Here is a 13,475-nt window from a genome sequence, read left to right on the forward strand (position 1 = left end):
ACGAGCCAGCCAATCATGTGTGTCGAAACCACCACACGTCAACTGCTCACAATATTTTAATTATATCTATTTACAGATTGATAGCCTAGTAGACCTTTATTCAATCCCATGTCTTTTCATCATTAAGATATTAATTGATGTTATAATAGGTTTTACTACATAAAAATCGCTTATTAATTTTTTAAACTTCTAAAGGCAGAGATTGAAGCGCAGCCGGAATCTTATTGTATAATAAGATAGATATTCGTATAAAGGAACTACTTTTTTTCCTGAGCCGGCATTTAGGAAATATTAATTTGTGGTCGTTCCTGAGTGTTACATCATGTGAGGCATGTCGATCACTACTGATAACAAATAAATGCCTATTTTTCCGTATGTACATTATATTGTCATAAACATACTGCGATGCAAAGACCAGAACGTTGATCACTTTAAATTTCTCTGTCAGAGATTCTTACATCCCATTTTGTAGATAGAACGGATAGCCTTTTTCTGCAGAATAAAAATGACATTAATATCAGCCGCATTGCCCCACAGCAAAATAGCAAAGGACATTATACTATGGAAGTAGCTGAAGTAAACTAATCTAGCTGTATCCACATCTGTTAATAACCTTATTCTTTTAACCACGTACGCTGCAGAACTCAGTCTATCCGTCGATTGACAGATATGGGGTCCCCACTGCAACTTTGAATCAATGGTGATTCCTAGAAAAACGGTTGAGTTAACCAAGTTCAATTTATCACCATTGAGTTTTGGTTGCATATCAATTTATTTTACATTTGGAACAAAAAATTTGATACAATTAATTTTTTTTTGCTATTGAGAAGTATGTTATTCACACTAAACCAGTGCACCAGTTCAGAGAGAGCATTGTTTACATCGTCATAGTTGGTTTCTTGTCTACGTAATTTAAACATAAATGAAGTATCATCAGGATACAATACAATCTCATGCTTATTCTCTACTAAATACGGTAGGTTGTTTATGTATATTAAGAACAAGAATGCACCAAGAATTGAGCCTTGTGGGGCCCCCATTTGTGTATGAGACCCAGACGACTTAGTACCATTCACTTCAACCCTCTGAGTTCTATTACTAAGATAAGAACTCAGAAGTTTTAATGCGGTATTTTTAATGCCATAGTGACTGAGTTTCCTGATTAATGTGTTATGATGAACACAGTCAAATGCCTTAGATAAATTACAAAATACACCTAAAGCATCACGCGACTCCTCTCAAGCATTGACTATCGAAGTAAAAAGCTCGACACTGGCATCAGTTGTTGAGTGTCCTTTTAATTAGTTGCAATTGCAAATTTTTTTTTTATTGTATTAAAATACACAATTAGTTATTTCAATGTTTTTATTCTCTTGTGTGGTAATGCGATTAAAAAGATTCGATCATTCCCATCAAAGTGTCGCAGGTTGCTTATATGTATAACCGAATGAAGAGCGCTCAACAGGTAATATCTAAAATCGTGGCATTAATCATACAAATAAACGCAAAGTATATCTGTGGAACAGTTCGCGAGGAAGCCCGACTAACATTTGTTCCGGCCCATCAATCTTTTTGTTCATATTTACTTTAGGTGTACAAATAATGTTTGTTGTAAGCTCATCAATCGTCGTCACAACTTAGATTAATATCATTTGAGATTACCTATTTGCTTATGTATCAGCTAATGTGAGTACCTTTGTTTCTATGTAACGGCATCAACTGTGAATGTAGTGGTCTGTTAAAGGACCCAGATTATGATTATAAAGTTTTATATTATACTAGCTGTGCCTGCGACTTCGTTCGCGTGGAATTTACCAAAAAAGCTATTGTTCAGTTCACAGACTTATAAAATAAATAAATTTGTAAATTAAAAGTAGCCTAAGTTACTCCTTATTACATATTAAAAGCTGACCGGTGGCGGGATAACCATCCAACTGCTGGCTTTGAAATACACCGGCGGACGACGGGCAGCAGCCTGTTCGGTGCGACAAAGCCAGTACTGCGGTCACCAACCCGCCTGCCCAGCGTGGTGACTATGGTCAAAACACATGAGTTCACGTTGTTTTTGGCCTAAACTTGTGGAGGCCTATGTCCAGCAGTGGACTGTGATAGGCTGAAGTGACTGTTATAGTAAAAGCCATAGCGAAAACTGGAAGAAATAGATAGAGATTGTTTTAGCATTTGTAATCTGTAATTCTGACAATTATTAAAATATTGAATCCAGTGTCGATATTACTCTTACTGCTTCCTACTCTTATTTTCAGTTCTGTTCTACAATAGTTAATGTTAAAAGATATTGATCGAAGAATTAACAGAGATGATGAGTTTATATAACAAACACTAATGTGATTTGTGTACCAAAATTTATGAAAAAAAAATAAGATAGTAGAAAATAATAATAATGAACATGGCTAAGAGCGAGTTAATATTCACTCACGAAAAATTATGTACCATTAAAATGTTTGAAGTGCGTAACTAAAGCCATTAAACAGTGATTAATAGCACGATTGTTTTTGTTCTTTCTGATAAAGTCTAACTTAAGGTTTATTAATATTTTTCAGATAATTTTTCGGTAGGACGCTATAAAGAACAAAAACAGAAGAGGTGTACTTCATTTGTTTAATTTTTATTTATTTACTATTTTGTCTGTCTTAAAATTTTGCTCACACATATAATTTGACGCCGCGTTGGCGCAACGGTTACAGCCATGGATTGTACCTGTTGCGTTGGCGGTTGCGGGTTCGATCCCCACTCATGACAAACATTTGTATTGGCCATACAGGTGTTTGCCGTGGTCTGGGTGTTTGTGCAGTCCTTGTGGGTCTACCCACCGTGCCTCGGAGAGCACGTTAAGCCGTCGGTCCCGGTTGTTATCATGTACACCTGATAGCGATCGTTATTCGTAGTAGGGAATATATCCGCCAACTCGCATTGGAGCAGCGTGGTGGATTAAGCTCTGATCCTTCTCCTACAAGGGGAAAGAGGCCTATGCCCAGTAGTGGGATATTACAGGCTGAAGCGACATATAATTTTGTGTAGTTTTATTCTTTATTGTTTTCTTCGAATCAAATTTTAAAGCTTTGTAGTCTGGTCAAGATCAACCATTATTGGCGTGTTGGTGACCGCAGGGCTGGCCTTGTCGCACCGAAGACGCTGCTGCCTGACATTGGCCTGTATTTCAAAGCCAGCAGTTGGGTGGCTATCCCGCTATCGGTCGGCTTTTTAAGTTTCAAGGTGGTAATGGAACTGTGTTGTCCCTTAGTCGCCTCTTACGACACCTACGGGAAGAGAGGGTGTTGCTATATTCTTTACTGTCGTAACCACACAGCAGCGTATTTAAGCTTACTATATTTTCTCAAGTATATCAGTTGATAATTAATTTACAGCAAATCTAAAAACGTCTTTGAAAAGTTCACCTGCGAAATACTATCAAATAATCCATTTAAAACAACTTTATTCAAGGAGCCTTCAAAAGCACTTTCGGATCGTCATTTTACAAATTAAAATTTTAAAGTGATTATTATATTTAAAAGTAGGGCTACCACAGATTTGGGATGCACCTAGATTTGTCGCCTTTGCGAACATATAAACATAATTTATAATAATTATAGTCTAAGTAAAAAAGCCGACCGGTGGCGGGAAAACCATCCAACTGCTGGCTTTGAAATACACAGGCCGAAGACGGGCAGCAGCGTTTTCGGTGCGACAAAGCCAGCCCTGCGGTCACCAACCCGCCTGCCCAGCGTGGTGACTATGGGCAAAACACATGAGTTCACGTTATTTTTGGCGTAAACTTGTGGAGGCCTATGTCCAGCAGTGGACTGTATAGGCTGTAATGATAATAGTCTAAGTGCAATAAAGAATATATTCTGCAGAGAAGAATCGAGAAGAAGCTCCGCAGTTACTCTTTTGAAGATTATATATAAAGTGTGTTTTAATACAAAATTAGTAATATCTTGCATTAACTGTATGTCTTTGCATGCTGGTAAACCAAACAAACTGTTGAAGTGGGCTAAAGCATTAACAAACATCTCAGGTTAGTGAGAGGAGAGACAGGAAGGGGGGGGGGGGGTTGAATTCAGTGGGTTGAAAACAGGCTATAAGACTTTATCCTCAAACTTATAAGCGATGAATGATTACAGACGCAAAAATTACACACGTCTCGTATCTAAAACGAACCTATGGACTTCACATCTGCATTTTTAATAGGCAAACAAGCGTATACTTCGTCTGATGGTAAATAGTCCTTATCCTATGTGTGCCTGAAGATTCCATGAGCATCAAAAGCGCGTGGTTGATCTCAACGCCTCTGTGAAGTGGGCGCACAACACATCCTCAGAAGCAAAATATTGTTTAACATCTTATTCTATAGTAATCACTAATATCATTTAACCAAAGTTTTAAAAATAAAAGAACATCGTACCAAAAAGAGCCTTTTATTGTCATAAGTAAAGCATCCCTAACATACAGAGGTGACAAAAAGTTAACGCTTTTCAAATCATTTTATTACAATCAAAAACAACGAAAAACGGTGTGCATATAATGTTCACAAGAACGAGTTAATGTCGACATTAGATTCATTTGAATAAGTCAATATAGTAACAAGGTACGTCACGATGCCGCTGAAGATCTGAAAGAAAAATAACATAAGCGCAAAAAAACGGAGAATTTAATAAAATTTTAACATAACAATACACTTTATTGTACACCAATACAGAAATAATACATATCAGATTGATTAAGGTATTTTTTGAATGTAGTTCAAGTGCAACTCAAATGTTTATTGCTTGTCAAATTTCTTGTTTCCTTATTAAAATTATTAAACAAGAAACATTTTGTTAGTGTTCTAAAATAAAATAAAAATTGATCATGCTTAGTTATTAAAATTTAAATCTGCAAGATAACACTAGAAATCATTAATTTGATCATTTCATCGATATTTACTGAAGTGGTTTTACTGGGTATCTGATAGATGGCGTTAACAAAGTATGCAACGTCCCATTAATACGCGTCATCAAAAGATCACTCAAAAAGTACTTATTAAATTGGATAGATAGCGTCGTGGCAAAGTATTGAACATTACCACAGGCAGATCCCTGCACCGTCATGTAAATACGCGTCATCAAAGATTACTCAAAACGTATTCATTATATCACGGTAATATTTAAATGGGACCACATGACAAGTACTAGCTTTTGATTTATACAATAACCATCAAAATCGGTGTACCTAGTGATGCGGTATAATACGACGTAAGTCGATGAAAAATAGTCAAGTAAATACACGCACCACCTTTCGATTAATACAAAAAACATCGTACAGTCAAAAGTTCTGAGGTAACATAATATATACAAATAAAAATAAAATACAATTGAATTGAGAACCTCCTTTTTTTTAAATCACTAGGTCGGCAAACAAGGGTACGGCTCATCTGATGGTAAGAGATTACCGTAGCTTATAGACACCTGCAACACCAAAAGCATCGCAAGCGCGTTTCCGACCCAATCCCCAATCTCCCCCAGGAATCCCTCCTTTTTTGGGAGTCGGTTAAAAAGCCTTTTTATGTAATTTTCGAAGCGTCGTCTCGTTAGAATCTAAATTACAATTTTGTAAGTAAAAAAAATCTGCATTTAATCGCTTAGTTTTTGACCTACATAGAGAAAGAGGCACATGTTAGAGAATGAATCAGCCAAAAAAATTCTGACCTTGCCAACCAGAGATCTCGACAATGTGAACATATTGAGCGGTGAATACGTGGTCTTGTTCAGCAACAACATACGGTTGAACGTCTCCAGCTCATTATTTACTTTTTCCTCATCACATCTGTGATATTTAAGAGTGATCACTATTTGCCGTGTTCGCTCCATCTATGACATCAAAAAATATGCGCTCTGAGTTATAAAGTTTAGGTTTAAAAAAATAGAAATGCTTAAATTTAAGCTACCTGCTTATGTGTTTGATGAAAGAAATCTATGAACAGGATCAGTGTGACAGCGTACACGATACTTTGTGAGATTAAAAGTAAGATATAGGAGTATAGTCCTGCTGAAAAAAGACATTTATGACTGTAAAAAAAACTACACAAATTAGTCTGAGAAGAAATTCGAGTCTATCTCGCTCGCTCCATCGCTCACTTCAGCCTATCACAGTCCATTGCTGGATGTAGACCTTCCCAAGTTCGCGCCAAACATCACGGCTTTCCGCAATCCTCATCCAGCCTACACACCGGCAATCTTACGTAGATCATCGGTCCAGCGAGCCGGAGGGTGTCCCACGCTGCGTTTGCCGACACGCGTCTCCACTCCAGGACAAACCCCGATGGTCGGCTTGCCATGTTCGGGCCACCTTCGTTCATAGATCGCCCCTGGGCACTGTGAGCGCTCTATCAACCCGGTGGCGAGTGAGAGGAATGGTACCTTTTCCCACAGTATTGCGAAGGGTGAAGGAGCACATATTGGCGTTTCCTTCCTTTTTTTACGTGGAGAAAATCCATTATGGATATTACCAGCGCGGGGGGGGTAGAGGGTTATGTCAGACTCCTACTAACTAAAAAACCACCACGTGTGAGCAGTCACCCGCCTGGATGGGGCGAGATGGGGTCGCGCTAGCATTCTCCACCTCGCCCCGGAACAGCCATCGGTCCTACGACAGAGGTGACCAGCGTACTGTCTCTTCAACAAATGCAATTTCGAAAGCTGCTGAATTCGCTATCTAGACTATTGTTTAACTTTTTTAATACTTTATAGATTCTAATGAAATGAAAAATTAAGAAAATTGTACGGAAAATTCAGAAATTGTAGGTAACGATTATTCAAACTGCACATGTTTGGCAATTATTCGAAATTATTAAAATAAAAACAAATACTTGAAGTATCGGAACGCCAGACAATCGCTTTATGCCAAGAGACCTCTATGAACATCGTGTGGCTCACGAGCAGCAGCATCAACATGTAACCGTCACTATTAGTTACACATTTCACAATTTCACAGATGTTAAGGTAATGCATTGCCAATTGACGAATTGCGTTCGCAGTCTTCAACTCCTCTGTTGATATCACTGCAAATTAAATTTATAATTTATTGTATTCTGCATCTCGTATATGATGACACATTTTTTAGAATTAAATTATTATTTTAAGCCTCTTCTCATATATATATATTTTATACCACTAGGTCGACAAACAAGCGTACGGCTCACCTGATGGTAAGCGATTACCGTAGCTTATAGACGCCTGCAACACCAGAAGCATCGCAAGCGCGTTGCCGACCCAATCCCCAATCCGCCCCCAGGAGCTCTGATCACCTTACTCACCAACAGGAACACAATACTGCTTGAAAACAGTATTATTTAGCTGTGATCTTCTGTAATGTCGAGGTACCCCGGTCGGGCTGCTCCAGATTTTGAGTAGGAAATTCCTTCTGTGCCCTACCTCAGTTAATATTACCGTGTCTGTACACAATGCAATAAATATGTAGTGTTTTTAATAGCGTCCCATATAGTTTCGTCGTCTTTGTGGTTACGGTCTTGAGAAATTATAAGTATCAGTACTTTTATTTTCGACATTCACTTAAGTTACGGTAGACCTTATGAAATCTCTTTTCGAAATCGAAGCCTAACAATCAGCTACTACAGGAATTGAGACTTCGCTGTCCATTCATCTCTCTGTTAAGTCTCTCTGTTAAAACTTGTAGAAAGACATTTGATTTTTAAGAAATTAAGAACATTTTGTTAAAAAATCAAATTTTTTACGATGACCGATGCGACATTAAATTTAAAAAAACAGCCAAGTGCGAGACGGAATCGCGCACGAAGGGTTCCGTTCCCTTGACTAGGTAAAATATTTAGACAATTTTTTTGTCTAAATATTTTTTTCAATTAATATACAATTAAGAGTATTTTGTGAATATTTCAAGTGCCTACCTGTTACCATTTATTGATATCGAGCGAAAATAGGCAAGAATAGCGTTTTTTATAATTTATTAAAGTAAAAATACAACTGAGTATTTTATAATTATTTCAAGTGTCTTCCTGTTGCTTTTATTGATATCGAGCAAAAACGGGCATAAAATCCTCCCTTAAATGTTTGTTTTATTTTATTTTTAGTATTTGTTTTTATAGCGGCCACAAAAATAAATATTCGTGAAAATTACAACTTTCTAGCTATCACAGTTCTTGAGACACAGCCTCGTGATAGAGAGACGGACGGACGGACAAAGAGCGAAGTCTTAGTAATAGGGTCCGGTTTTTACCCTTTGGGTATGGACACCCTAAAAACAAAATGTGGATGTGGATGTGGATATTGTCCTCGTCGTGACTGCGTCACCACGGTGATCGGACGTGCCGCTTACGCTTTGACCAATTATTGTCAGTCTACCCACATAAATTTTATAACACGTTACGATGAGTGAATGTAATTGTGATGAAGAGGAAAAAGATGACGATATGTTATTTGAAAACAATAGTGAGATATTAAATTTGTCAGAGGAAGGTACAAAAAATATTTTGAACTGTGAACAACGGGTGGAAAAGAGACCACATGAAAGCAGCGATGAAAATATTAACAACGACAACGAGTTTATTACTGTCACGAGGAGGAAAGTAAAATATCGCATAGTAAGTGATTCAATGTCTACTCAAAATGAAAATTCACAAATTGATTACGAAATAATACATGATAAACATGAAGTATCTATGACATCTTTAAAAATGTTACCCCAAGCAATTTGCGATGGCGAAGCTACTGAGGGATGAAGATATTCAAAATATTGTTAAAATTAAGTATAAAGGCCCATATAAAGTATTAATTCAGTTTAATTCAGCTGATAGTGCTGATAAACTTCTAAAATGTACAAAAATGGTAGATTTAGGGTTTAAGTGTATGATGACTATGGAAAATGTATATACTTACGGTGTAGTAAAGGGGGTTGATCTAGAACTTGACGACAAAGAGATATTGGAGAATTTAACTTCAGAATATGAAATCATCGCTGTTAAAAGACTTAAGCGCGTAGATTATGACGGGAAATGGATAAATAGTGAAGCTTGCCGCATTTCTTTTAAAGAAAATACACTACCTTCATATGTAAAAGGATATGGTGTTAGATTCAAGGTAGAACCGTTTTTGTTCCCGGTTAGTCAATGCTCAGGCTGTTGGAAATTCGGTCATTTCTTAAGATTTTGTCCTACTAGAAAGATTCTTTGTCCAAAATGTGGAGGGAATCATGACAACTGTGAAACGAAAGAATTGAAATGTCTTAATTGTAAAGGTCCACATTTTGTGCTAGACAAAAATTGTCCTATGTTTGTCAAGGAAAAAAAAATTAGAGTAATCATGAGTGAAAGAAATGTAACATACAGAAAAGCATTGGAGATATATTTGCAAGAAAATCATTCAAATACTCAAGTACCGGATCCTAAGTATAGTCCAAAAGAAAAGATAAATGTGCTCAACAGTCAAACAGAAATATATAATAAAAATCTGTACAGTTCAAAAGTTGCGAGTGAGGCTTTGATAGAAATAGATTGTTCTTCACGTGAAAGTGATAATGAAAAAGAAGACTATGTAGAAAAAAAATGAAGTACACAAAAAACGAAGAAAAAGAAGAAAAATACAAAACAAGATTCACATAGGAGCTTATTGGATATTCAACGCGTGACAGAAAATGAAATACATAACGACAGCTGCTCAGAGAGGACACATGAAGAAGAAGAAAATAAATTAGATATAAGAAAATTATTTAAAGATGTAAAGTTTAAACAAATTTGGCGTAAGATTAAAAATGTAATTTTTAGTTCTGAACAAAAATGGGAAGAAAAGGTTTATGTTTGTGTAAAAATTTTGATTTCAGAGTTTAAAAAAATAGTAATTAATTTCTTTCAAAGTGAGGGTATTTTCAGTAGGTTACTAGATCTTATTAATGGATAATAGTTTGGTAAGTTTAAGAATTAATTTTATGCAATGGAATGCACAAAGTCTTTGCCTTAAGAGAGCTAGTTTTGACACTTTGTTAATTCAAAATAAAATTCACATAGCTATAATTAGTGAAACGTGGCTTAACAATGCTTCGACTTTATCAATTAGAGATTATAATATTTATCGAAATGACAGGTCAGACTCATATGGAGGAGTAGCAATTGTTGTACATAAAACTATTCGAGTTCTACCTGAACATCTGAGGGTAAATAACACGGGTATAGAATTAATTAATTTAAAGGTTTTAAATTGTAAGATGTTACGGAATGTATGTTCTGTGTATTGTCCATCGAGCGTACAGACTACGCAAAACGACTGGGATAGTATTTTTTCTAAATTTAATGGTAGATCTATTATAGCTGGAGACTTTAATGGCCATCATAGCAATTGGTCTAATAGAAGTGACAGAAGAGGAACACAACTTTTTGACTCTTTATTAGATAATAGTTTTATAGCAATTAATAATGGAAAACCGACACGAATTAAATTGGTTAATGGGGTTTTTCAACAATCCTCTCCAGATATCATCTTTGTGTCTACTGATATTGCAATACATTTTAATTGGGATGTAAGCAGTGAAAATTTAGGTAGTGACCATTTAATAATTAATTTTAATATAAACTATAGCGATTCTTTGCATTTTGTTCAGAAAAGAAGATTTAAGTTAGCTGATTGGAACTCATATAGGTTAAACCTTAAGCAAAAATTTAATAATTGCTTACATACATTTATAGGTAATGACGTCCAAGCTATGTATAATTTCTTTGAAACTGAAATGAACAAGGCTGCTGATAAATATATTCCTAAGTCAAAGATTTGTACTGATCCTTTAAAAAATTTACTCCTAGGCCATATTGGAACGTTTCTTTGTCTAAAGCAGTAGCAGAGCGTAGATTGGCTTTAAGCCAATTTAGAAGAAATCCTACCCCAGACAATCTGATTATAGTTAAAAATAAGGTTAATGAGAGTCAAACGTTAATAAAAAGCTAAAAGACGTAACTGGCAAAAATTTTGTAGTGACATAGATGAAAAAGTAACTGTAACAAATATGTGGCAACGTATGTGTTGGGTTAAAGGCTTAAAATATCAAAAAGTTTTCATTCTCCCGATGAAAAAAAAGAAGAGTTACTGTGTTCTCTTGCCCCTGACTCAGCTTTGCAATTGTCTCCCAATTTTAGTTCAACAAACCATTGCTTGGAATCTGATTTTACTATTCATGAGTTAAATAATTGCCTTAAGAAAAAAGATACCACACCGGGTGAAGATAATATTTCATTTTCAATGATTTACAATCTTCCAGATATCGGTAAAGAATTTTTGTTAGTTATTTTTAATTCTATCTTTTCTTATGGTATTATTCCAGACCAATGGCGAAATATCGAAATTTTACCAATCCCTAAGGGAGATTCTACTTATGTAGAACCAAAATTTAGACCTATTTCGCTCATGTCATGTGTTTGTAAAGTATTCCATATTATGATTGCAAAACGATTAGAGTGGTTTGTAGAAAAAAATAAAATTTTATCACCTTTTACTTATGGTTTTCGACGAGGTCAGTCGTGTTTAGATTGCTTGACTAAGTTGGTGTCTCATATCCAAATCGGTTTTTCAAAAAGTATTCCTACATTAGCTTGCTTTATCGACATTGAAAATGCGTATAATAATGTGTCAGTATATGAATCAGTTAAAATTTTGAACGAATTAGAGATCGGGGCTAAAATATGTAAATATCTGTGGTTATTTTTAAGCAAAAGAAAATTAAAGATTCAAATGGAATCAGGAAATAAGGAATTAGTAAGGTGGACAAGTAAAGGGCTAGCGCAAGGTGATCCGATATCACCTCTTGTATTTAATATTGTCACATATAAAATTAGTCAGTTATCTTTAGTTACTAATAATATCGCTCTTTCTCAATACGTGGATGATTTTGTTTTGTACATGAGTTCTAATAATTTATTAACCTGTCAAGATAATATGCAAAATATGTTAAATTCAGTTATGTGTATTTTAAATGAGCTAGGATTAGAAATCTCTCCATTAAAATCAAAAATATGTCTTTTTAGCAGAGGTCATAAGCGACAAATTTTATCATTAAAAGTACAAGGAATTCAGTTACAACAAGTAAAAAATTTAAAATATTTGGGCTTTTGGTTGGACAGATCACTTCGATGGACAAAACACATAAGTGAAATTGTTAATAGAGTGTCTAAATTTCTTAATATTATGAAAGTTTTAGCTGGCTCGGGTTGGGGTATGCACCCTAATCACTTACGTAAAATATACATATGTCAAATACGTTCTAGAATAGACTATGGCAGTTATATTTACGATAATAGTGCTAAAACAAATTTGTTAAAGCTTGATAAAGTGCAAAACCAATGTCTCAGAATAATAGGTGGCTTAATTAAAGTACCCCCATACATGTTATGGAGAGTGAATTAAGTATTCCTCCATTATTTATTAGGAGGCAATTTTTGGCTAAAAAGCATTGTTTAAAACTACAATCTTACTCAAACAATTTTACAATAGATCTTTTAAATGAACTAAGTATATTAAGTTCTAATAGTTATTGGCATAACAAAAGAAAATCGTTGTTAGCTTCCACTTATTTAGAAACAAAAGAGAACAATATGGCTAGTAGTAACCCTCTTAAAATGTTTTCATTGGATACGTGGATTTCTAGAATAAATACGCAAATTTGTATTAGATGTAATCTTCTTAGTGTAATTAAGTCGAAAAAGTCTTATGAAGTAAACACGATTAAATGTAATGTTCTAGAAGAGATAAATGTATTATATAAAGATTTTATTAGAATTTTCACTGATGGATCGAAATGTGATAACGGGTCCGGGGCCGCATTTTATGTTCCAATAACAAATTTTAAAGAAAAAATAAAAATAAAAACGGATTATTTGTCTACGATGTCAATAGAACTGATTGCTATTTCAGAAGCTCTAACTTATGTTCAGAACTTGGACTTTCAAAATGTTGTTATATTGACAGACAGTAGAAGTGCATTGCAACATCTTAAAGGGTGTAGTTTAGGGAAAAGAGGTTTACCTATAGCCTATAATATAATAAGCAAATTGTACCAATTTCAATATATTAATGTCAATGTAATTTTACAATGGGTGCCGTCCCATATCGGCATCAGTGGAAATGAGGAGGCTGACCGATTAGCTAAGGAAGGGATAAAGTCAGGAAAAGAAATTAATATACTACCAGATCATTCAGAAATTCTAGTTAAATACAAAAAAGATATTTATGGTATTTGGAAAGAACATTTCGATGAAATATCCAAAATTAAAGGAATTTGGTATCGCACGATTCAAAGTCAGCCTCCTCCCGTGCCCTGGTTTAACCATTACAAAATAAATAGATCTTATATTATAATAGCTCATCGTCTTAGGTCGGGACATATTCCATCAAAAAGTTTTGGATTCCTTATGAAAAAAATTGGCTCTCCTAATTGTGATACATGTGGAACTAAAGAAGATTTAT

The 13,475-nt window shown here is 35.1% G+C and overlaps 2 protein-coding genes across 2 annotated transcripts; one reads left to right on the forward strand and one right to left on the reverse strand.

Moving 5' to 3' along the window:
- Nucleotides 1–4,420: 4,420 nt before the first annotated feature.
- Nucleotides 4,421–7,007, reverse strand: LOC123656206. Its single transcript, XM_045591911.1, has 4 exons — nucleotides 6,866–7,007; nucleotides 5,945–6,045; nucleotides 5,706–5,867; nucleotides 4,421–4,630 (listed from the first exon to the last, which is right to left on the reverse strand). The coding sequence occupies exons 1-4, from the start codon at nucleotides 7,005–7,007 to the stop codon at nucleotides 4,547–4,549; spliced, it is 489 nt and encodes a 162-aa protein (XP_045447867.1). The 3' UTR covers nucleotides 4,421–4,546.
- Nucleotides 7,008–8,401: 1,394 nt separating this feature from the next.
- On the forward strand, nucleotides 8,402–9,578 carry LOC123656207. Its single transcript, XM_045591912.1, has 2 exons — nucleotides 8,402–8,614; nucleotides 8,721–9,578. The coding sequence occupies exons 1-2, from the start codon at nucleotides 8,402–8,404 to the stop codon at nucleotides 9,576–9,578; spliced, it is 1,071 nt and encodes a 356-aa protein (XP_045447868.1).
- The last annotated feature ends 3,897 nt before the right edge of the window (nucleotides 9,579–13,475 follow it).

This window comes from Melitaea cinxia, chromosome 9 (assembly GCF_905220565.1).
Source record: "Melitaea cinxia chromosome 9, ilMelCinx1.1, whole genome shotgun sequence".
Lineage (NCBI taxonomy): Eukaryota > Metazoa > Arthropoda > Insecta > Lepidoptera > Nymphalidae > Melitaea > Melitaea cinxia.